The sequence below is a fragment of the Grammomys surdaster genome, unplaced genomic scaffold (genome assembly GCF_004785775.1).
Source record: "Grammomys surdaster isolate TR1022 unplaced genomic scaffold, NIH_TR_1.0 125767, whole genome shotgun sequence".
In the NCBI taxonomy this organism is placed as follows: Eukaryota; Metazoa; Chordata; class Mammalia; order Rodentia; family Muridae; genus Grammomys; species Grammomys surdaster.
The window spans coordinates 2,066,829-2,089,882 of record NW_021620598.1 but is presented as its reverse complement, the minus strand read 5'-3'; the positions used below and the strand labels follow the sequence as shown (position 1 = coordinate 2,089,882).

At 46.4% G+C, this 23,054-nt stretch overlaps 1 protein-coding gene across 2 annotated transcripts; it reads right to left on the bottom strand.

Annotated features, from left to right (window-relative positions):
• Positions 1 to 4,789: 4,789 nt before the first annotated feature.
• Nup50 (nucleoporin 50) lies at positions 4,790 to 22,690 on the bottom strand. 2 transcript variants are annotated; one of them, XM_028788731.1, is made up of 9 exons: positions 22,478 to 22,690; positions 19,115 to 19,193; positions 17,361 to 17,444; positions 14,193 to 14,379; positions 12,430 to 13,086; positions 10,178 to 10,259; positions 9,275 to 9,393; positions 7,886 to 8,104; positions 4,790 to 6,893 (listed from the first exon to the last, which is right to left on the bottom strand). In XM_028788731.1, exons 2-8 carry the CDS (start codon positions 19,181 to 19,183, stop codon positions 7,902 to 7,904), a joined length of 1,401 nt encoding a protein of 466 aa, XP_028644564.1. In that variant the 5' UTR covers positions 19,184 to 19,193; positions 22,478 to 22,690; the 3' UTR covers positions 4,790 to 6,893; positions 7,886 to 7,901. The 2 variants fall into 2 exon arrangements, with proteins under 2 accessions (XP_028644564.1, XP_028644566.1); XM_028788733.1 differs by having other exon boundaries at positions 4,798 to 8,104; positions 22,478 to 22,689.
• Between the last annotated feature and the right edge of the window lie 364 nt (positions 22,691 to 23,054).

Here is a 23,054-nt window from a genome sequence, read left to right as displayed (position 1 = left end):
AGAGGTAATAGAACCTGCCACTTCAGGCACTTGGCCATCCTGTGGTCTGAACACTGGATTTCTATCTTAGGGGAAATGAGGCCAAGTGTGTCTTCTGTGGAAGACTGAGGTAGTCCAGGGCTCATTGCAATTCCGTGGCTTCTCTTCTGGGGGCTCCCTCTACCAGAGCTCAGCCATACTCTCTTGGCTGGACTGAGTACAAGTACTTCCCAGTCTGTAGGAAGGCAGAGTACATGCCATGCAACTTGTCTCTTTGTGGCACACAGAGCATACTGATACCTGCTTAATACCACCGTTCCCTTTGTAGAAGAGGAAAGCACTCCAGAGAGACTGTCCAGTGGCAGGAGGCACGTTTGACCCAAGCCCCAGCCTATGGTTTGAACCACATGGCTGTCCCCAGTACACAGCCAGACATTTATCTGGTCACAGTTCCCTTTTCTCCAGTGGGCACTTTTGAATTTCAAACATATTCAGAGGCCCTTGAGAACTGGATTAGAATTCTGACATTGGAAGGCCAGACATGGTGGCACATGCGTGCAATCCTAGCACTGGGGCTGAGGCAGGAGGATAGAGTTTCTAGACAGCCTAGGCTACTTAGCAAGACCCTGTCTCAAAATGACAAATGACAGCAGAAACACCCAGAATCCTCCTGGGGTTGACAGTTTGGCCTCTGGGGCCATCTTTAATTTTCTTGGGAATGTGTCTGTCCTCACACAACACAGGGTGACAAGGAGCAACTGGAATTCAAGTGCAGTTGTGTTCTGAGGAAACCTAGGTGTCAGTCTTCAGGACACTAAGAGAAGTGCTGCTTACTTGGCATCCTTTGGAGGAGGCATTCCCGTTTCTTCAGGCAGTGTCCATCTTGCCTCTTGGGATCTTGCTGGCATCCTGACTGCCTACAGTGAGCCAGCCCAGGCTCATTCTCCCCCAGAGGATTATTATTGAAAACACAGGCAGCCGGGTGGTGGTGGCGCACGCCTTTAATCCCAGCACTTGGGAGGCATAGACAGGCGGATTTCTGAGTTTGAGAGTTCGAGGCTCACTCTATAGAGTGAGTTCCAGGACAGCCAGGACTACACAGAGAAACCCTGTCTTGAAAAACCAAAAAAAAAAAAAAAAGAAAGAAAACACAGGCAAACAATAAATAAGCTAGGCATGGTGGCAGCCTGGTCTACATAGCAAGTTCCAGGACAGTCCGGGGTCATAGCAAGATCCTCTCTCAAAAAAAAAAAAAAAAAAACAACCAATTTTTTTTCATTAATTAAGACATCCCAGCCCATGTATTTAGTTGGTCCAGTCTTTTGTGTGGGGTGTGTGTGTGTGTGTGTGTGTGTGTAGTCGTCATAAGTGATTTTAAATTTCTGGCCAAAACTGAATGTATTGAGTTTTAGATCTTGTCTGGTTTTCCACGTTGGCCTTCCTTTCCCACTTTAAAATCTGAGTATCTTAACATCACACAGCTTCCCTGTATCATTCAGTAGGACTGTCCCTGTGGACACGGCCACCCTCAAAAGGGACATGAATGCGCAGGCACAGGGTTTGTGTGCTTCAGTCGCTGGCCCTGGCACGGCAGGCACTACCTCATGTGGCCTGAAGAGTGGGCTGGGGTCTGGAGACCACGTGTAAATATCCGGAGCTGGAACAAAAGTAGCCTTTTAGGGCATCTGCATTGGCCCTTCTGGGGAGGTAGCCAGAGTGCTGCCCTGTCCCTCTAGGTGAGGAATGGTGTACCTAAAAGGCTTTCACTGAATAGACAGACACGAACCTCCAAACCTTTCTCTGAGGCCCTGAGACAAACAGCCACTGGCCACTGTTAGGACATCATACAAGCTTAGTGACTTGACAGCTTGTGGCTGAGGTGGAGATCTGAGCTCTGTAACAGGTAGAGCCCCACAAGTGGAGGAAGCAATGGAGTTCTGTGTTGATGTATTTCCACGGTGATTTCAGGCCATGAGCTGTCAATAGGGTTGTTGTTTTTGAGACAGGGTCTTCTGTAGCCCACGCTGGCTTCAAACTTACTGTATAGCAGAGGGTGATCTTGAACTAATGAACCTCCTTCCACCTCCATCTGCTGGTAGTAACAGGTTTCCACCACCGTGCTGGTTTTATGCTGTGCTAGGGGTAAAACCCAGGGCTTTGTGCCACTGGGCAAGTACTCTTATCAGCTGGGCTGCACCCGTCAGCTTTCTTACCTTCTTTTGACCTCAGCCCCTTCCTTTGTAGGTCAGGAAACTTTGATACAAACAGCAGTCTTCTTCCAAAATTATTATATGAGAATTTACACCTACAAAAATTTTTTTTTTTTTGCTACTTCAAAACTTTTGATTTCTACAAAAAACCATTTCAACGAAGACATGAGGTAGTGCACATTGAATGGGAATTATGAGTGGCTTTCCCATGAACACCTACATCCAACTGAAAGCCTCTCAAAGCAGGCTTTTTGGTGGCTGTTGGCTTTATGTTTGAGACATTGCTTTACATTCTAGAGACATTTAAAATTTCTTTGAAGTACCCCGATCATTACCTGTTTCTTTTAATAATACATGTTTCATGTTAATACAAACAGCTAAGCAAGGGAATGACCTTGACTTTGATGACATATGGAACGGTATCCACTGGGGCTGACAGAAACCATCCCACACACTGGCCTGTGAAGACCCTGTGAGGGGGATAGTGACCACTCTAACCGGAAGTTCGGGCGTTTCCAAAGTTGATCACATGGTACATTTTGGGCTCTGTTCTGTGCTCCCATGAAAATATACCCTGGCAGTGTTTGGAATGAAAACTCTCAAAGTTTTTTTAAGAGAACCCCCTGAAAACCATCCCAGTAGCAGGAAGATGGTTGGAATAGAAGTTGGGAACCTCAGTGGGAGTTTAGAAAAGATCCCGGCAGGCATCTGACCTTCCTTGTTGCATAGCATCTTTGCAAGGGGCTGCTGAGCAGGCAGGGGTAGGGGGTGGGGGTGAGCATGGGGGGTGGGAGCATCTAGCTGGCTCTTTCTGGGGCCTGTGGGTCATCACAGGTTGGAAATATAGCCACCTTTCGTGCATATGGGTTTCTAAAACATGCTGAATGACTTATGTCACAAAGGATAGGGCCTAATATACTGTATACATTCGAGTTAGACCTGCAGTAGAGACAGAAAAAGGAGTCAAAAGGACACAGTAAGGAATCAGTCATCACCCTAGAAACACCAGACCAGGAGGATTTCTCTGAACCCAACTACAAGGAGGTGGGAAGGAGGCCGTAGCTTAGCAGGGGGACCACACCCCTTTGCTATCCACATCGCTGGGTAGCCCTTCCAAGTGGCCTGGCCTCTGCCCTGAAAGCTGGCTGCAGCGCTGGTCTTCTGTTTGTTCCCCAGCTGCTTTAGGAAGGCAGTTCTGCTCTCAGGTCTTTTATCCTGACTCATACATACCTTTAAGGAGTCGCTGTCAGCCTGGAAGAAAATGTTTCCCCGGAAAGGAAAACCTTCCAGAACGTATGTAGAAGAGAACAATGTAAAATAATCCAGTCCCTGTAGCTCACTGGATATACCCATGTCAACTGGAGACGTCAGACTTTCTGCTTGTTACTGGGACAGAAGGCTGGAAAACGTGAGGAAGGAAAAGCTTGTTTGGGGGATGGGCGATAAAAGGAAAGTTCCTCTTCTTCAGTGTCACCCACTTGCCTCCTACAGCCTCATGTAAGCCAATGGGCCATCAAAATTTTTCTCTCTATGGATGGCTCTTTCATTTTGGAATCTGACTTTAATAAAGCAATTAGGTTGCTCAGTTTGAAATAACATTGTTTCTGGTGAACTTTAATTACATTTTGAATAAACACTCAAAAGACTCAAGCCAATTCCAGAAACCAATGAAGTCAAGTGATTCAATGGTGGTGATGGAAATGTGGCCCTGGTCCCCCAGCAAGCCATGTCAGCCCAGTTTGTCAGGGCCTAGGATCTTCAAAGGGAAGGTAAACTCAATACACCCCTTCAGGTTCAGTGACAGCGAGGTTCCACAAAATCATGTACAGAGGTTGGCACAGTTCCTGGGAAAGCTGGTGGTCACTGCCATTTCCTTCTAGGATACGCTAATGGGCTTTACTCCATGGCTGTATCTGGGAATTACAGGGAGGGGGCCTGGCAGCCAGTGGTGGGAGATCACAGCCGTGCGACGTGTCATCTGTTCATACAATGGCTAGTAGTTGTGTGACTATACAAAAAACCACTATATCAAGTAAAGACTACGCCTTGACCTGAGGTTTTAGTTCACCGGGCTTAGGGTGGGGCCCCCCAAAGCTGTCAGTTCTAGTTTATACAAACCTCTGGCACTGGGAGCCCCAGAGCAACACTGGGAGTCCACATCAGATCAGTCTGTCTCCTTAAGGCTCAGGGACAATCTTGAGCTTCAGCAAGCACCTATAACTTAGGAATCTCACAGTTCAGAACCCTGTGGACGGCCTTCCCTAACCAGGAAAACATCTTATAACTCGGGAAACTTCAGAATCTGAACACAACTCCAGTACATCACTGAATGGGCTAGAATTTAGTATGAAGAACTTCCTTCTGTAGGAGAAAGCTAATCTCTCCCAGCTGTAATTTGTCTGAGGCTGGAGGACTGACTGCTCCAAACAAGGCTCCACCCAACTGTAATCTGATGCAGGCAGCTCTGGGCCAAGCTTCAAGAGGCTTATCCCACATCCCACGGTCGACTGGTCAGCCCCCACTTGAGGTACAGCTCTGCACACCACCGTGTGCTTCTTTCCCCACTGATCTGCCAAGAATATCACAGGAACACAACAGTATCCAACGCTGTTTTTTTTTAAGCTTTCCATTTATTCACATTTCATGGATTGTTACACTTCCTTAAAGGCTCATTCAAAAGCTAACACACACTGAGGTTATACTGCCTTACAATTCAAGTATTGTAGCTTTAGAAAACAAGTTCCTGTTCAAAGTATATAGCAGATTATTCCATATGATGCTAAGAAGTCTTACATCCCCTTTACAAATCTGTGTTAAAAGATAGTCCTCAGTCTCGTGATTGCTTCTGGAGAGCACTCCGTGGCCATGTACAGAGCACGGGGCTAGAAAGATGCTGTGAAGAACTCCCAACCTCACCTACAAGTGACAGAACAGGTCATTTCCTTAAAATCCCACTTCAGTGGTGTAAGTGGGTACTCTGCAGCCTCAAGGGCTGTTTCTCATCTTCAGAAATAGTTACATAATGAACAAACTGGCAAGAACAGACTTCTTTAAAAGGTAGGGGAAGGGCTTTCCCTGACCGTAAGGTGGAATTTCCCCTCTATGCCATAGGAGGTATTATTTTTTTTGGCACACAGCATGTAAAAAATAGGATTTAGAACTGAAATGGTAAAACAGAAAAATCAGCCCACAAACAGTCTGACCTGTCACTGACAGCCACAGCCTGTACAGTGTGGCTCTCTGAGGAGGACAGGGCAGGGCTGGGAATGTGTGAAGTGTGAGATACAGTGTGGGAAGGCCCAGGCTTAGCATCTGGTCGATGCACCCTGACCACAGAGAACACACACTTCCCTCAGGCAAATACAAGACACAACTTTAGATTCTGAAACACCTCAGTTCACATTAAACACACAACAGGCAAGTTTCTAACATGTTAAAACATAAATGAAGTTTAAGCCATGGTTGGAACCAGCTACACACACAGTAGAGGAAGAACAGAGTACCCTCCAGGGGCCTCCCTGTGACACGCAGACTTCATAGTGACTCCCATACTCAGGTCAGATGCACTGAGCTAGCTCCTAAAGCATAAAGACAAGACACACTGAGTTACAGTCACACCATGTATCTCCCCTGTAATTCTCATTTCCAAAAGTGATAGTCTTTAGCAGCAAACTTTGCTGGGAATGTTAGAAAAAAAAAAGCCACACTAATTTACAAGGAAAATCGGCTGGGGAGCTTTAGAAGGCACTCCAGTCACGACCTTTTTTGCTTTTATTCTTTTGGTAAATATTCAAGGCATGGGCAGATGCTCACAGAGCACTGCCACCACGAAGAGACAATTTCCTCAAAGTACTTGTGAGTCTGAGACTTGCCAGCCCCACAGGCACGTGGCTACACAGTACTGTTCTGAAATGCAAACCCCTCATTTCATCTTTGGAATGCTGGGCAAACCCACTGTCAACAGGCCAGGGCCAGTGATAGCAGAAGCAGCGACTTGCTTGCTAGGAACCGATTTTCCATGCTAAAAGGCAAGTCAACACCCAGTACCTCCTTAGGTCCACAGCCCAAGAAGCACAAACTCCCATCTTCAGATACACAGCAAATGCTCAGCTCTGAGTGCTGTCACCCACCTCAGGAAGCAGCTCTGGGCTCAGGAGGCAGAGGCAGGTGGATCTGAGTTCAAGGCTAGCCAGGGTTACATAGTGAGATTAAGACCCGTGTGAAAATAAAAGTTAACTAGGTTTCATCCCACCCGGGCATTGAAGTTTTAAGAAAGCGACAGTACCATCCAGTTTTTGTGACTGTTTGCCCAGGTCAGGGCACGCGTGCTACTATCTGACCACACAAGTGTGCGCCCCGGGTACTGACCCTGGGCCTTCAGACAAGATCTGGTCCTAGTGTTAAATGGTTTTATGAGAAATGAAAGTGGAACTTTAGACAGTCAGACTTTTTATTTTATTTTATGGGGGGAGGTCTTACTGTGTAGCTCAGGCTGCTGTGAACTCGCATCATCTTCCTGCCTCAGCTTTTCGAGCACTGGGATAAGGCATGAGCCATGATCAGCTTGGCATCAAATCTTGCATTTAACTGATGTCTGGTCCTCAGAGCATGCTAGTATTAGTAACCTCACCGCTCTGAAGTGACATGAACGTCGTGTAGAACCATGGCTCTCTTCCAAATGGACATACTCAATAATACCTCATCCTTAAAAAAGTAAGAATAAAAATGGGTTTTTCAGACACCAAATCACATGCTTCTGTCTGAAGCTACAGCCCAAATGAGCAGTCTTCCACTCCCATACTCTAGCTTCTCATGAGCACATGGCTCCTGAGAGGACTCCATTCAGACTGTGCCCACCAGGGCTCACCAGGGCACAAATGGCCATGAGCACACAACGCTTTTCAGCACGATTTCACCTTTTTCTTTTAAAATAAAGGCTTGTTTGTGGTATAGAAATGATATAAAAACACTACCAAACTTGTGCTTTTTGTCCATTATTCCTGACAGCCCCCGTCCATGTTAACTAGGGAGGTAAGCAAGTAAGAGCACCTCATGAATAAACTACAAAACCCAGTCTATCTGTACACCAGCAGCTCCCCACAAGCCACTACTCAGGTCCTTTCCTGGGGAAAGGCAGTTCCTGGTTCAGTCAAGCAGCTCCAGGTCAAAGGCCAGCACCTGCCAAAAAACAGGCTGATAACAAACCGATTCCCAGTACCCACAGTTCAGCTCAGAAGGAAACAGGGCAAGCGCAGTCACAGTGTGGCGGTGTGCTATTTGGCAGGAGTGCTAGTCACGGATCAGACAAGCCCACAGGAGGGGAGCAGGCAGGTGTCTTCTGAACACTGTGGACACTGCCATCGGGTCTTCTGGGGCAGGCAGAGAGTGGCACCCACAGCCACCTGAGGGAGCCTTTGGAGAGCTAACTGGTACCCTGATTACAGTCCATTAAGAATCACTTAGGTTTAGTTTACTCAATGAATCAACATGAAAAAATCTTCCCAAACTTTTCACTCTAACGTATTTTGCTTAGTTCTTAGGAAGGGAGAAGAGCTTCAACACACTGAAAGGATTTATTGGCCTTAATCTTCCTCACAAAGTTCAAGTTACCTAGAAGTTCTGAGAATGTCACAGTAGAAGAGGAAAGAATGTGACTAAGTTTAGGGGCAGAGGGAAGCAGCATCGTGGCAACATGCCTGGTCAGCCTCGTGCTCAGGCATCCTTTTTCTGAAGTAAAATCTTGTGCAACTCGTCGGCATCCTCGCTCGTCTTCACCCGAATCAGCATGGTGACCGGGAGAGTGGGCTGCTTCTCATCAAGTGGGGGGTTGGGGACACAGACGATAAGGACATTGTTTTTCCCTGTTCGGGTGCACGGCATATTGGGTGGAATCAGAACATTCAGCAGTATGTTGCCTTTGAGTAAACAAAGGAAAATATTCATCAAAACATATAAAAATAAATACACAAGATATATCTCAAAACTGTAGGATTCTATAAGAGGCTAAGGTTCAATCCTGAAGCAACTTCTTAATGTGTTAAATGTTACAGCCATAAAGGCCTTCATTTCTTGTATTCGGGAGTGTGGCAAGCTGCAGGGAGCTGGGGGTTGACAGGTACCAGCGGAGGAGGTGCTTCCTCCTCCCCTTCTGAGCACACTCCTTGTCCAGCTTCAGGTGCTTCCAACCTGGTAAACTGAGTGCAGAGAGGACTTGCTGTGTACCACTTGGACCCACGTCTTCACCATTTCATGGGACTTAAGGGTGAAGAACCAGCAAAAAACCAGTTTCTCCCCAGCAGGGCTCCCCAGGCTAGTGTGACATTACAGTGATCCTGTAGTAGTTAGGTGGCCTGAGTTCCTTGGTGTTGCCTGGCAGAGTCTCACACTACTGCGCACATGCTATAGGCTCAGTGCAGTCAGAGCCTCTCTTTTACTGGACTGTTGGACGGGACTGACAGTTGGAGTGGGTGAAGGACAGCAATGCGGTACTCTTGCTCTAGGAAAAGCATCCCTAAGGCTGGGAGACAGCCTCAGTGCTAAGCATGTAAGCACAAGGACCTGACCTCAGGTCCTCAGAACCCATGTGAGAGCTGGGAAGAGCAGCCCAGAGAAGTGGGAAGGGCAGGGATGGGGCCGTAGACCCCTCACTCTCACTGGCCAGCCTGCCAGGCTCATCAGAGAGCTTCAGGTTACTGAGACCCTGTTCCCAAACTAAAGGTAGAGAGGCTGAGGAATGAGAAGAGACAATCTTGGGCCTTCACATACCAGCCCTTCCCTCCACAGAGATCTCTCTAAACTGAAACCTGATACTTCTACACTGTGCTCAGTAAAAGTCATCCATATGCAAACCACCTCCACCACACTCCAACACAGGAAACAAAGCTTTTAACAATACACCTACATCATGTTCCCAATATTCAAAACCAAATCCATATTAGTAACCAGAAGATCAATTTGGCCTTGTGATCTCTCATAAAACAGACAGACAGACAGACAAACTCCTATTATTGAGCTTCAAAACACAAAGAACTGCAGTGTCAGGATAAGGCTCTCTACCCAGGGCACCATGATGGCTCTGCACCCACCTAGGTTGGTGTCTGCCCGCACCAAGAGCTGGGTCTTCTGAGTTGCTGTAGGTTTTAAATGTAGGGTTCCCACACCCTTCTCTTTAAACTCATTGTCTTTCTTGTAAAATAGTTTACATCTGTGGGAAACAACAGACATGATTAGGCATTCAACAAGTCAGTTCACTAACAACCGCAACTGTAGTGGATAAACAGAGGATAAACCTTCTTTACTGTATTGATGGTATCTGGGTAAAACCAAACCAAACAGCAATATAATCTAGTTAGATAGTCTAGAATTTACCTTCCCACTCCCCCCTTTCTCTGTAGTGTGGGCCAATGCTAGGCAAGCACTTTGCTAGTGGGCGACAATCACAGGCCCTCAAACCCTCTGTACAACATGTGACCATCTTTCCTCAGTGTGTCAACATCTCAGCTGACCACTTCCACTGCCCGTTCTCATGTGCCCTGTGCTGAGTGGCACAGCAGACTGGCTCTCTTGATGGGCACGGAACCAGAAGGCTGCCCTGCATCTCTCCCACCCTGCTGTCCCACTTACTTTTTATTTTTTCCAAATTCCCTTCAGGCCTTCAATTTTGATCCCCTAAGACCCAGAGATAAATCTGGACTAGGGTGTAACTATGGATAAAGCAGTACACTGTACGTTATTTGCAGACCCTTAAGTTATTAGGAAAGCCCTGCTAGCACTCGGGAAGTGGAGGCAGGTAGATAGATCTATGGGTTCAAGGCCAGCCTGGTCTACAGAGTGAGTTCCAGGACAACTAGGGCTACACAGAGAAACCCTTGTCTTGAAAAACCAAAACCAACCAGCCAACCAACCAAGCAGGCCAACCATTCTTGCAGTTGCAGTTGTTCAGTCTGCTCTGCTGAGCAAGGCCTGCAGGTCCCCACAGCCCCACTCACTTTTTGGAGTAGAAAGCATCCTCTTCCTTCACTTCAGTCACCACCACCTTGGGTGGCTCGTCATTCTCTTCTTCCTCACCATCTGCAGAGATAGAACTCAGAGTCAGGAGACACTTGTTCCCCATCATCCTGAACACCAGTCTGGAATACTCCATGTAAGCTAGCTAGTAAATACGACTGTGAGCACCTTACTGCTTTAAGGGAGCAGGTGCCAGCTGGATTTATTTTGTGAAAATTTAAATTTACTTATTTAGTACGCATGTATGTGTGCACACACAAATGGGTACTGTGTGGAGGTCAGAAGACAACTTGTGGGATTTGGTTCTTTCCTTCTCCCCCGTGGGTTCCCAGCATCAGGTTGTTAGGCCTAGAGGCAAGCATCTTTACTTGCTGAGGCATCTCGCCACACTTAATAATGACAACATGTTTCTATATTGTAAAATAACTTCTAACTTGTCCAAAGCCCAAGAATGAAAGGCATCCTTGTTTATGACATTCACCAAAACATATTAAGTATAAAATTATACATACTCAGGCTGTCCAGTGGAAAAGGAAACCCAATGCCATCCCTTCCAACGTTCTTGTGTCCAGAGCACATTGTGCTCAGGAATAACCAGCATCAACAATGACCAAAAGAGCAAAAATAATTTTTTTAAAGATCAAACTGGTCAGAAAAATTGCTCCAAAGAGTTGTCTGAACTGTCTAAGGGCTCAAGGGTCTGGTACTGCAGGACCTGGCTCACTGAGAGGGCAGGAAGGACACATCCGTTCAGGATCGCCTCACCACAGTGAGGAGCAGAGACAAGGCTGACAAACAAACAGGAAGGATCCGCTCAAAGAGAAAAGGCAGTTGTGTAAACCTGCCAGACTTGGATCATAGACTCAAACTAAGAGCTGAGTGTGGTGGGCCAGACCTTTAATCCCAGCATTTGGGAGGTAGAGGCAGGAGGATCTCTAGGACAGCATGGTCTAGATACAGACAGAGTACCACCAGGTCAACCAGAGCTACACAGATAAACCCTGTCTCAAAACAAAACAAAAACGAGCAAACAAAAAACCCAAAAGAACAACAACAAAAAGACTGAACTAAGGTCCAGCATGAGGTACTAGGATTTCCTGTCAGGATTACTTAACTGAGGCACCCAGGACTGGAGAAGGAGATCCAGGAAGGCCAGGAAGTTGCTCTTTGAACAAGTTCCAAGTCTTTCTGATGTTAAGGTGTGGTAACCTAACCATAAGATGGCAACAGGGTCTGACAGTGCGGGCTGCAGGACTAGGGTCCGATATAAGCTGCCTATAGTTCAGGATATACTCTCCTCTTATTTGGAGGCAGAGGAGAAATTTAAGGGCCCCTATTGGACCCTGGCGGCCGAAGAGTTCAGACAGAAGAGCAGTGGAGCTTGGAGTTCAAGGTCAGTCTGGTCTATACCGCAAGTTCTAGGACAGCCAGAGCTACAGAGAAAAATAAAAACAAAACAACCTGTCCTTCAAAGCAGACATCTAATCCCTCAGCACCATTAGCCACGGTCCAAGTATGCAATGCCCAGGCACGGCTAGGGAGCACTGCACTGGACAGTACGTGTACTAACCACAGCCATCATTTTACTAAGTTGTACTGGATAGAACTAGTCCTGAAGTGTTACACAGAATACATATGAACACCATGGGTACCAATACCTCAAAAGAAACTCTGCAAGTGTGCCTACTGCCAAGACCTGCCACATCGACAGGTCCAAGGAAGCCGAGTGTGACCCACAACAGCAGGGCCTTCCTCTGAGGATGAGCGAGCCTCCTTTGTGTCAGGTCTGGCCCCAACATTAATGCTAAAGCAGCTCATTTAGTCAAACCCCTAAATCAACCAAATTCAATGGACATTCATGCTGAGCCTTTTCAGTAAAATTCCATTTTCAAAAAGATTTTAATTTGTTTCTTCTATATTCAACATCACGTGCCCAGCGCTTTTTAGTTACTGTGCTAAACCTCTATTCCAGCTGTCTTCAACACAGCTTCACTGTGCATCTAGAGATGCATCTCGTGCAGACAAAGGCTGTGTTGCTGGTGTACACCATGCCATTTCTCTCCCGCAGAACCACACCCCACCCCACTCTGCACTTGTGATCTCTAACACCTATAAAATGGGTCTTGCTCTATTTTAAGGATAGGAACTAAGCCACTGTGACACACAGGAAATGGGGCACCTGTAGTGTTCTCATTAACCCTGTGCAGATGTGAAAGAGCGGCTTTGTATTTACCTCTGCATTCACTGCTGCCGCTTCCTGCTTGACTCTCTGATGCTTTAGCAGAAAATGGTGAAGAGGCTGCTTTACTCTGGGCAGCATCTTTACTGAATAAACTCGAGTTTCCAGGAGAGAATGAAAACCCAGTTAGGGAGCCAGAGCTTAACGAGCCCAAAACTGAGCTCTCAATTTTCTTGCCGAAATTAAATGAGGCACTTGTTGCTCCTTGTGCTGCGTCTGATTTCTTTTCTGCTGTAGACTCTACCTTTTCAGATGTGTCCTCTGCTTTGTTGCCATGAAATGAAAATGGTGAATCCTGCTGTAGTTTTGTTGAACCAAAAAGGGAAGGCGGCTCCGTCCCAACTGTCGCCCTGTCTGCCTGGCTCTCAGAGCTGCTGCTGCCTCCGTTCTCAAGCTGCTTCTCGATGGTTGCCAAGTATCTCTCGTAGTCTTTAAAAATGGGCGTCAGGTCACAAAGCGGGTTTGTGTTTACATGCTTGACTATCCAGTCCCGGACAGAGCAGTTCAAGCCGGCCAACTGCTTGTGGTAGGCATTCCCAGTGCAGGCGGTATTGGAGGCAGGGCCAGAGGAGAGTGGCTGACTGCTGCTACTGCATTTGGGACTTGAAATCTTTTTATCCAAGGTAGTAGGGCCATTCACAGCAAAAGAACCTGTAAGAAGTTAATGGTTAAGCACTTTAAAAGCTGGTTTGATTAAACCATCTAAGGGTTGACTTGGTTTTGTTTTTAATGTGTCCACAGGGTCTTGCTGTGTAGTCCTAGCTGAGCTGGACCCTGCCATTCTACCTCGGCTTCCTAAGCTGACCACAGGTGTGTGCCACCAGGCTCACTACAACTAGGGTTTGGACTACTACCATCAAGCTCTGCTTTTCCTGTTCCCAAGCTTGTGTCCATAAACTAATGCTGAGGAACTGGGTATCTAGCAGATGGTTCCCAAGGCACGTAGTGCTCTCTGCTTAGTAAGGACGACTCGGGGCAGTGGGTGGTGCATGAGGACATCTGACACGTGAAGCTAGAATCAAGAGGATCAGAATAAAGTCATCCTCCCTCTACACAGCCGGAGGGCAGCTTGAGCTCCTGCAGCTATGCTGTGTGAGAGCTATCTCAAACCAACAACCACCACACAACATACACTTTGAGAATAGCAAAACACAATCTAGCCAATTAGGATCATTTCTAGGATTCAACCCATAATCCTGTTCTCTATGTGAATCTCAAAAGTTCCTGACTAATTCATCCAGAATAGGATTAGGTGTTCAGTATTTCCTGTTCAAATTTAGACCAGGGAAACTGATCAAAGACAGCATCACCCCAGTTTCCAATGGCCACTGCGGTGGGAGGTGCACTGAAGGCCCTTGGCGTGCATGAACCAGGAAGGCAAACACTGAGTCAACAAATTGCTTCCTTGCTGAGAGTCAACTCTGGGGTCTGGGCGTTATGAACTTGACACTGAAGTCACACTGCTGTCAACAGGCAGAGCTGAGAATATAATTGCTGTGTCGGGTGTGCTGACCCACTTGCTCCATGGATCTCCCCAAGTCCCATCCTTTCACCAGCACATCCAAGGACATAATGCTAGAAACATCTTACCAGCTGGGGCTGGTAGCACACACCTATAATCCCAGTGTTCAGAAGGCTGGAAGAGGAGGACTGAGTTCACTGAGTCAGCCTGGGCTACACTGCAAGAGGGAAAATATAATAATTGGGTAAGCAAAATTCTCTTTCAGCATCGATTTCAGAGAGGGCAGGCTACTCACCAAAGGCTGCTTTAGGCTCCACTGCTGTCTTTGCACTGGAGAAGGGCGTGGCATTGTCTGTGCTGTTTCCGTTCGTCAGTCCTTCCAGAGGCTTCCCTCCAGAGCCACCACCAAATCCAGAAAACCCTCCTCCTCCAGAAGGCACAACCAAACCTTTGAAACCTTTAAAGGCTCCACCGCTATCAGACTGAAACACAAACAAAGCACGCTTTAGGCAAGCAGACTGCCTGTCTTCAAATAAACAAGTAAGAGCCAGCAGACCTCAGAGCCAGCAGTGTTCAGGCATGGCTGATATTGGACAGAGGAGAAGCTACTAGCACAGGCCAGGCAGGAGAGGCAAAGATGGTGCCTCTAAGGACAGCTGTGTCACAGCTGCATTCCTGAAACAGCCAGGAAAGATGGTATCAAAACAAATATAGCAAATTCATATACCTACTACTGAACTTCAGAATAACTGAAAATATTCCCAATACAACTAAACTTCATACACCTTTCCAAAGATCATTTGCCTAAAGAAGCTTCAGAAACATGAAATTAGATTCATTAAAAACATTTTCCTGGGCATGGTGGCTCTAGCCTTCATCCCAGTACTTGGGAGGCAGGCGGATCCCTAAGTACCAGGCCAGCCTGGTCTACAATGTGAATTCTAGGACAGAGAAATCCTGTCTCAAGACAAAAGAAAAGTAGTTTACCTAACGTAGTAACTTTTGGGTTTTCAAGCTGTTCTTAGCCCACAGAAGTCCAAGGAGACCACACTGTGCACTCTAGCCACTCTATCAGTCAAGCAGTCCAGCACAGAACGTTTTTCTCTCCTTGCTGCTTCCTTATCCCTGTCCTAGCAAGCTCTTCCTTTGGCTAGTCTATTCCTTCTGAGAGTCTAGAGCACTGTGGAGAAAGTCTCTGCTGAGGGAGATGCTCTGGGTAAGACCGCTAGCCATGCAAGCATGAGGGCCAGAGAGAGAATCCCCAGGTTCACAGAGACCGTCTGAGGGAATAAGGTGCACAGAACAGGACATCACCTGCATGCAGCACAGGAGCATGCAGACAGACAGACAGACAGACAGACACAGACCCCCTAAAGTTTAACTTATCACCTCCTGAGGGAGTGGATAAACTGATAATGCTCCACCACTTTCACCGGAATGCAACCTGTTCCTATGTAAACAGTTAGACAGGAAAACCCAACCACGTCTACTTAGTTTTAATGTTTACATTCTTCTTAGTTTTTTATTATATTAAAGCTGTCAGGGCTAAGGACTCAGCTCAGTGGATAGAGTGCTCCTGCAAGAGACTGAAATTTGGATCATGGAACTCCAAAGACACAAGATGTCAGCTGCAGACCTTTACACACACAAACACATGTGCCCATCATGTGTCCACACATTCAAGCAAACAAGCAAGCAAGCAAGCAAACAAGCAAGCAAGCACGCACACACGCACCCACGCACGCACAAACTAAGCTAGTCCCTCTTTACTCCTACATAACTCATGTCCTGGCTGGTTTTTGTTCTTCTGTCAATGTGACACAAGCGAGAATCATCTGGAAAAAGAAACCTGATTAAGAAGACGCCTCCCGTAGGCAGCTCTGCGATTCGTTTTCTTGATGAGTGATCCACGGGGGGAGGCCCTACTTCCTGTGGGCAGCATCGCTCCAGCAGGGATCCCTTGGTGTGTTATAAGGCATGTGGAGGGGACCCTGGGAATCATGATAGGAAGCATGCCTCGTGCTTCAGTTCCTGCCAGAGCTCCTGCCTTCCCTCCCTCCACGATGGGACACTGTAAGCTGAAATAAATCCTCTCATAAGTTTACTCTCAGGGTGTAGCAACAGACACCCCAACTAACACATACTACTTAGCCTTAATGTTACACTATTTATTTATTTTATATACATGAGTACACTGTCGCTGTGTTCAGACACACCAGAAGAGGGCATCAGATTCCATCACAGATGGTAGTGCGACACCATGTGGTTGCTGGAAATTGAACTCAGGATCTCTGTAAGAGCAGCTAGTCCCCTTAACCACTGAGCCATCTCTCCAGCCCTACAGTTTTTTTCAAAAACAGTCTTAATCACACTTACAGGTTTTCAAATGTTTACTGACCACTGGTACATTTATAGCAATAAGGAGGAATGAAAACTCTTACTAAAATACCTTTAATTCTGATGCTTCTGTTTATCTGACAAAGCATCAGCTATCATAGGCTGGCTTCCCACTTGCTATGTGGTCCATGACACTCAACTGCTGAGCCTTCTGCCTCCACCTCCTGAGCTCTGGGTTTACAAGCATACGCCATTATACCCAGAGAGATTCTAGTCACACACTGTGCCCACTGAACAACAAGTTCCCAGCCCCTAAATCTGATTTTCTCAACAATCAAAATCTACAATCTAAAAATCGAGGCTGGGGGAGCAGTAATCGGTTAAGAGCATGCAGAAGACCTAAGCAAGCTTCCCATCACTCCTACCAGGTGGCTCACAACTGCCTGGAACTTGAGCCTATAGCTCTGATGCCCTCTCTTTTGGCCTCTGTGGGTAGGCACACGCACACACAAATACAAATTGGATATCGGAGTTCAAGTCCTAAGGAGTGAATTCTAGGACAGACCTCAGATGTGATAGCTTCCCATCCATCTAGCTAATAAAGAAGGCCATTTTTTTTTTTTTAAACTGCAGACCCGCTCCTGCCCACTGTTCCTGGCAGCATGGTTCCAGGGAGATCAAGGCTGCACAGAAAGTGTTCCTCTAGGGCGGATGTGGATGTGAACTTATACAAGTCAGTGCACTCTGAATGCACCCAGGGCATGACATGGAGTCTCCTAAGAACATGTTGGCTATACAATTGTTTCTCTGCTTTGAGTTACACAGTGAATATAACCTGAACAAACCAACTTCACTTCTATAATGTGAAGGTAAAAGCACCTGTCTTGTCACCAAGCCAGATGACCTGAAACTTGATTCCCAGGAACCAGCCGCTGGAGAGAACTGACGTATACATTGTTCTGACCTCCAAGTGTGCACAGTAGGCACACAGCACACAGCCACCCACAACCCCATCTATATATACACACATTTTAGAAATTGCACGGGAAGAGCATCATTTGTGTACGCATGCTCTGGGACTGGGAAGCCACGCTAGTAAGACATCAAAGCTGGAGGAAGCACTCACTTCAAACCCAACGTTTCTACGCTTTGCCTTCTTTACGGCTCTGTTCTTCATGACTTCCTCACTGGCCACTGAGAACGTTCCCATCTGCAAGAATAGACAAATTTAGACAGCAGAAAGGTAAGGTCAAAGGAAGATTAAACGCTAAACACATCTGGTATCTGATCTTCTTAAAAGAGTTGACTTAACACATTAAGAAACATCTTACATATATCATCTACAGGTTTCTGTAGATTTCAATTCTAGTCTGGCAACTCACAAATTTTCCAGAATCTACAAATCCAGCCTCCAAGTTCCTCCAATTCAGAGATATCTGAAAAGATGAACACCACTAAATCTTGGTACAAAAAAATACTCATGACTGGCTTCCTCAAACATCTTAGACACACAGTTTATTAAGTTGCTATGAGTAGCACCCACATTTTTCTTTTGTAGAATAGGATCCTGTACATGCGTGAGCTCTACCACTGAGCCACAGTCTTCACTCACTGTTCTGAAGAGCAGACCTGCCCACTTTGCCCACTGTCCAAAAGGTCAGACAGCTAGGCCACACATGCCACTTATCACCTTGTGCTCTTCCAAGGTGTGCTGAGTGTGCTAATCATAATCACCATTTGCTGAAGGCCTATGGTTTCACTTCATCTACTCCCTCACCTGCAGGGCTAGAACTAGGTAACTGTACAAAATTCTCATCCAGCCAGGTGGGCCAGCTTCCACCCACAGCCCCTGTTCACAGGAAGCTGAGGCCACTGGGTTAAAGTGAGAACATGTCAAAAATGAAAGGCCTCTTAATCTACAGGTGTTTCAGGTCATGTTAACATGAGAAAGATCCTTGTCCCAGAACAAGACCATTTGTCTACACTTGGACACTTAATGTAACTAACTTCCATAGTTGTCTCGGTAGAACCTGCCTGAGTTCTTTCACTCCTGGACACTTGAGTGACAAAGCAAACACAATATTTAAGTCTAGATCTTACTCCACTCCAGGACTGTGCTTCAGACCAAGGAAGGAAAAAAAAATCCAAACTAAAGATTCAGTAAAAGAGCAAGTCAGCTAAAGACTGTAAAAACATTGACACATCAGTAGTATGGTCTCCCCAAACAGATCAGTGTACCTATCTGTACCAAAAAGGAAAAGGTCAGCCTACGAATAAAGCTGCACAACACTTTACTCCATGATTTCTTCTTCCCTTTCCGCCCAGCCGTGTGCTACAGAGCTTTGCTGCAGATCTGCCTAGTGGACTGGCCTAGGGGTATCAACTTGCTCAAGAGACCTAGATATGCAAAGATTTCCTCACAGAAGACAACTTTAATTTTGCTGGCAAAGAAACTACACTGATATAAATTCTATTAAATCAGCTCAATTGCCGGGCAGATTTAGCATCAGAACAGCCAACAGTGGGTCATGAGAAGCGCTGGAGTAAGGGACTGTGGAGAGCAGACTGAGGTGATACCTGCAGGGGCAAGCTCCTGTAACCTGCCTTTTAGTCATGACTAGACCACTCAAAGCGCAGTAGAGGATACTGTGTGACTCTTGCTTCTGCAGACTGACGCATCACAAGCACACACTGATAGAAGAACAGCATACTCACACACGAAGAACACATTTCTACAGCAAACACAGACAGCTCGGGAGGAACCAACACCTCTCCCACTGTGTGTTCTTGAAGGTTTTTAAGTTCTAGCATCTTCTTCACCAAGAAAGTAACGTGAGCTTAGACACAGACAGCAAGAAACCAAAGAGAACTGCTCTGTACCTCTTCAACTTCGTCTTCTTCATCCCAGTTCCTATCTGTCAATTCCTTCTCTGCAACTCTCTTCGCCATTTTTGTGAACCTAGATTACAGGAAGCAGAAACAGGATGTTTGCTCTTCTACACCACGATAACTGTTACAAATCAATTTTTTGTTGCAGTTTTCATTTATTGTATAATAAAACCACAAAATAGAGAAGTATAAGAAAAAGCAATTAACAGGTTTAAAGCAAATGAGACTTAGAGGGTTTGGCTCAAAGGGAAGGAAACACAGTAAGAAATTCAGGAAAATATGAAGTTCAGGGAAGTTAATTTTACTTTTTTAATTAAATATTTTTATTACAAGTAATTAAAAAAAATCCTGTGCCAGCACAAAATCTGGCAAACATGCTCCTGATGCTAATGAAAAGTGCTTCAGTGAGCACTTCTCACTGGGCAGGGGTCCCCAGTACTAAATCCTCAGTGAGCACTTCTCACTGGGCAGGGGTCCCCAGTACTAAACCCTCAGTGTAGGACTAAAGAGCAGGCAACGACATCTGAGGGACACTAGCACTCTTTCTGAACAGGAAGCCAACTCCATTCAGAAAATTAAATCAAACATCTATTGATCGTTCAAAATCTACAGTATTTAAGTAGTATATTGTACACAAAAGTCCCTAAATCAATGTAAATATTCTTGCTATGAACATTCTTAACATTTAAAATTTAAAGATGATTTATAAGTTTATTCTTGGGTAAGGATTTTAATAATGTCTCGGAAATACTTTTGCAACATAAATAGTTTTCTTAAGGCTACAATTAATAGAAATGTCCCCCCAATTAACATTTAATTGCCCTGAATTACATATTGTACAAAGCTAAGACATTACTTACAAATTCAAATTTTTAAATGCTATGGATGTGGTTGCAACTGGTAATATAAAATGCTTCAAATATTCAGCATCAAGGCTGGAGAGATGGCTTGGCAGGTAAGAGGGTGTACGGCTCTTGTAGAGTTTGTGTTTGTTCACACTCAACAGTAGCTCACAAGTGCCTGAAACTCCAACTCTTGGGGTATTTGACTTTTCTGGCTACCAAAGGTGGTGGTGACGATGATGATAAGAGTCGTCATCGCAAGAGCCAGGCAAGGTGGCACATACCTTTAACCCCAGGACTCAGGATAGAGGTAGGTGGATCTCTGAGTTCGAGGCCAGGCTAGAATAAGTTCTAGGTCAGCCAGGGCTACACAGAGAAACCCTGTTTCCAGAAAAAAAAGTCTTGCCTTTTAGAAATAGCAATAACAGGGGTTGGGGAGATAGCCCAGCAGTTAAGAGTACATATTACTCTTGGAGGACCAGAGTTCAGTTCCCAGCACCCACGTCAGCCATCTCACATCCCTGCTGGAGTTACAAGGGATCTAGTGCCTTCTACTTCGCACGCACACGCACACGCGCACACACACACACACACACACACACACGAACAACAAACAAAGGGGGAAAAAATTAACCCCCAGGAGCTCTGAGGGCTTTATTCTAAGCACTGTTTGTTTTCTTCGGAGCAGCTGAAGCAGCAGTGGTATTTCCAGGCTGGCAGTAGGTATTCCTTCCTAATACTTTCTCCATTCACTTACCCTCAGCATAGCATCCCACCCAACACTTAATGCTCTACAGCAGATTAGCAACTACAGAGTAAGTTTCAAATCAGTAAATTCCAAAACCCTCCAAAATTTGATGTGCAGGGCTCCAGCTTTTGATACATTCCAACTTTTTACATTTTTCTCTTACAGGCACTTTTTCTGATTACAGAATGAGTAATTTTAAAATTAAAGATTCTCTTTTTAACTCCTCCCCCGAATGCTGCAAAATTAATCTTATCAGAAATAGCATTTTTACAGAACTGTTCACAGCTAAGTCTCTGGATCGCTAGGGAAATTTTTCTAATCATTACCTAACATCACCACCAGAGGGCAAAAGAGGGAAGCAGTGACCCGGCTAGATCTGTTTTAAATTGTGGACAAAAGGAACGGTAGAAAGCGCAAATGGTACTAAGTGAAATTTTAACATCTAGCTCAGACTTGAAACTAAAGAGTACCTGACAGACTGTACACGATGGACTAAAGCAAACTAAAGCTTCGGCTGCCATTTTGCACGTACTGAGGTAAACCAGAGGGCAGGAACCTGGTTCATTGGTGTTAATCTGTTGTTGAATCAGTGGTCCAAGTCATGACTTATTTGAGAAAATACAAGATACTAGTGCTTGCTTCCAGGACAAGCTGAGAAATCCTGGGCAAGGGAGTTTGGTAATTGATTCTTTATCTGTGCAACAGAGGGAGGGCTATGAAAACTATGTAAGACAGAAGGCAGAGCTTAGAACAGTGCCTAAAACAGCGGAAGTGTCTTGTCAAAATAATAACAAAAAAAAATTACTAGTTTTAGTCTAAAACTCAAAAGTTGTAGAGTGGGAGAACAAAGTAACTCGAACTATAGGCTAAACTTTTAAAACACATTTCACCAACCTGGGTGATGGCAAAAGAAGGCAGAGGCAAGATGACAGTTTGAGGACAGTCTAAGACACAGGACAAGTTCAAGGACAGCATAGGAGATACACACTTTTTTAAAAAAAGCACCAAATACCCACTTATTCTGCATTCCATAGTTAATATTCCTCTTTTGAAAACACATCTCTGCGAATTATTTGGAACAAGGCCGGGCTCTAGAGACTTATTTGCCAGCTATTATTGTTGTTACTAAAGCTTTTCTGTTTTATTTTTCTTTTAGAGCGGTGGGGACAACAAGATCCAGGGTCTTGTCCGTGCTGGGCAAGCCTACTATCAATGTGTTACCGGGGAAATTTAATCCCCGTAACAAATGAGTCACACCAGCTGCCCGGAAGACTTTGCCGAACGTCTGCGTTTGTGGGTAAAATGGCTCCATGAAATGTTTTTAAGATATGAAGTTAGGAAGTTGCCAATAAAAAAAAAATGTATTATTCACGAACGGCCGCTTCATGCAGTGTGCGCACCGGGTACAGCCCTGTCAGAGATGAATTTTACATGAAAACACTAGAAGCCAATCGAGGTCACTATAACGCCCCGGAAAGCCCGAACCTCAAAACTGGCTCTGCACGAACCCGGGTGACCAACGGCCTGGGAATACGGTGAGTGCACGGGGGCCAGCCGGGGAGACGACATATGAGGGATGAAGGCCATTCAGGGCGGCCCTGCCGCCGCCGCCTACCTCCGCCGGAGCCGAGGCCTGCGCCCAGGCGAGCCCTCCACTGGCCAGGCGACTCGCTGGGCAGGCCCGGCCCGGCCCGGCTTCACAAACAGCCCGCCGCGTCGCCAAGGCCGCCGCCGCCCCGCCCTCCCGGCCTGCCCGGCCCTCACCTTCTGGACGGCCTCCGCAGATCACGCTGAGTTCCGGCGCCGCGGCGAGCAGGGCCGAGAAGGCGGTCGCGGCCGCTGGGAGATTCCGGTGCGTTGAGCGCCTTCAAGGACTTCGTGATCAGCAGAACTCGGGAGCTGTGTGTCTCTGAGTCCAACACTGAGGAGAAGAGACATCCGCCCAGCCTGAAGCGGCTACTGAACGGTGAAGCGAGCGCTCGGGGCCGCCATTTTGTAACTCGAATATACCCCTCAGAACCAATCGGAGGAAAAAAAAAAGAGAGGGGACAAGCAACGCCCACGTCCAGCTACTGCGCAAGCGCGTCGGAGCCTCAGCTGCCCGCACCTCTTCCTACGGGCCGCTGGGTGTCACGCGGCGCATGCGCAAGCCCGCCCTGGAAACAGTCTCTGGGAGGACTGTCGGATCTCGCGCGTGCGCACTGGGAGCGCGGGTTGCGGGCTTGGAGCCAACGCCGCTGTCAGTGCGGTTAAGGCACGTTGGTCACGTGTCGACCGCCATCCCGGTTTGAGAAGGTTCGCGCGCCAATCGCTGCCGAGACACTGGCGGGAGGAGTTGTGG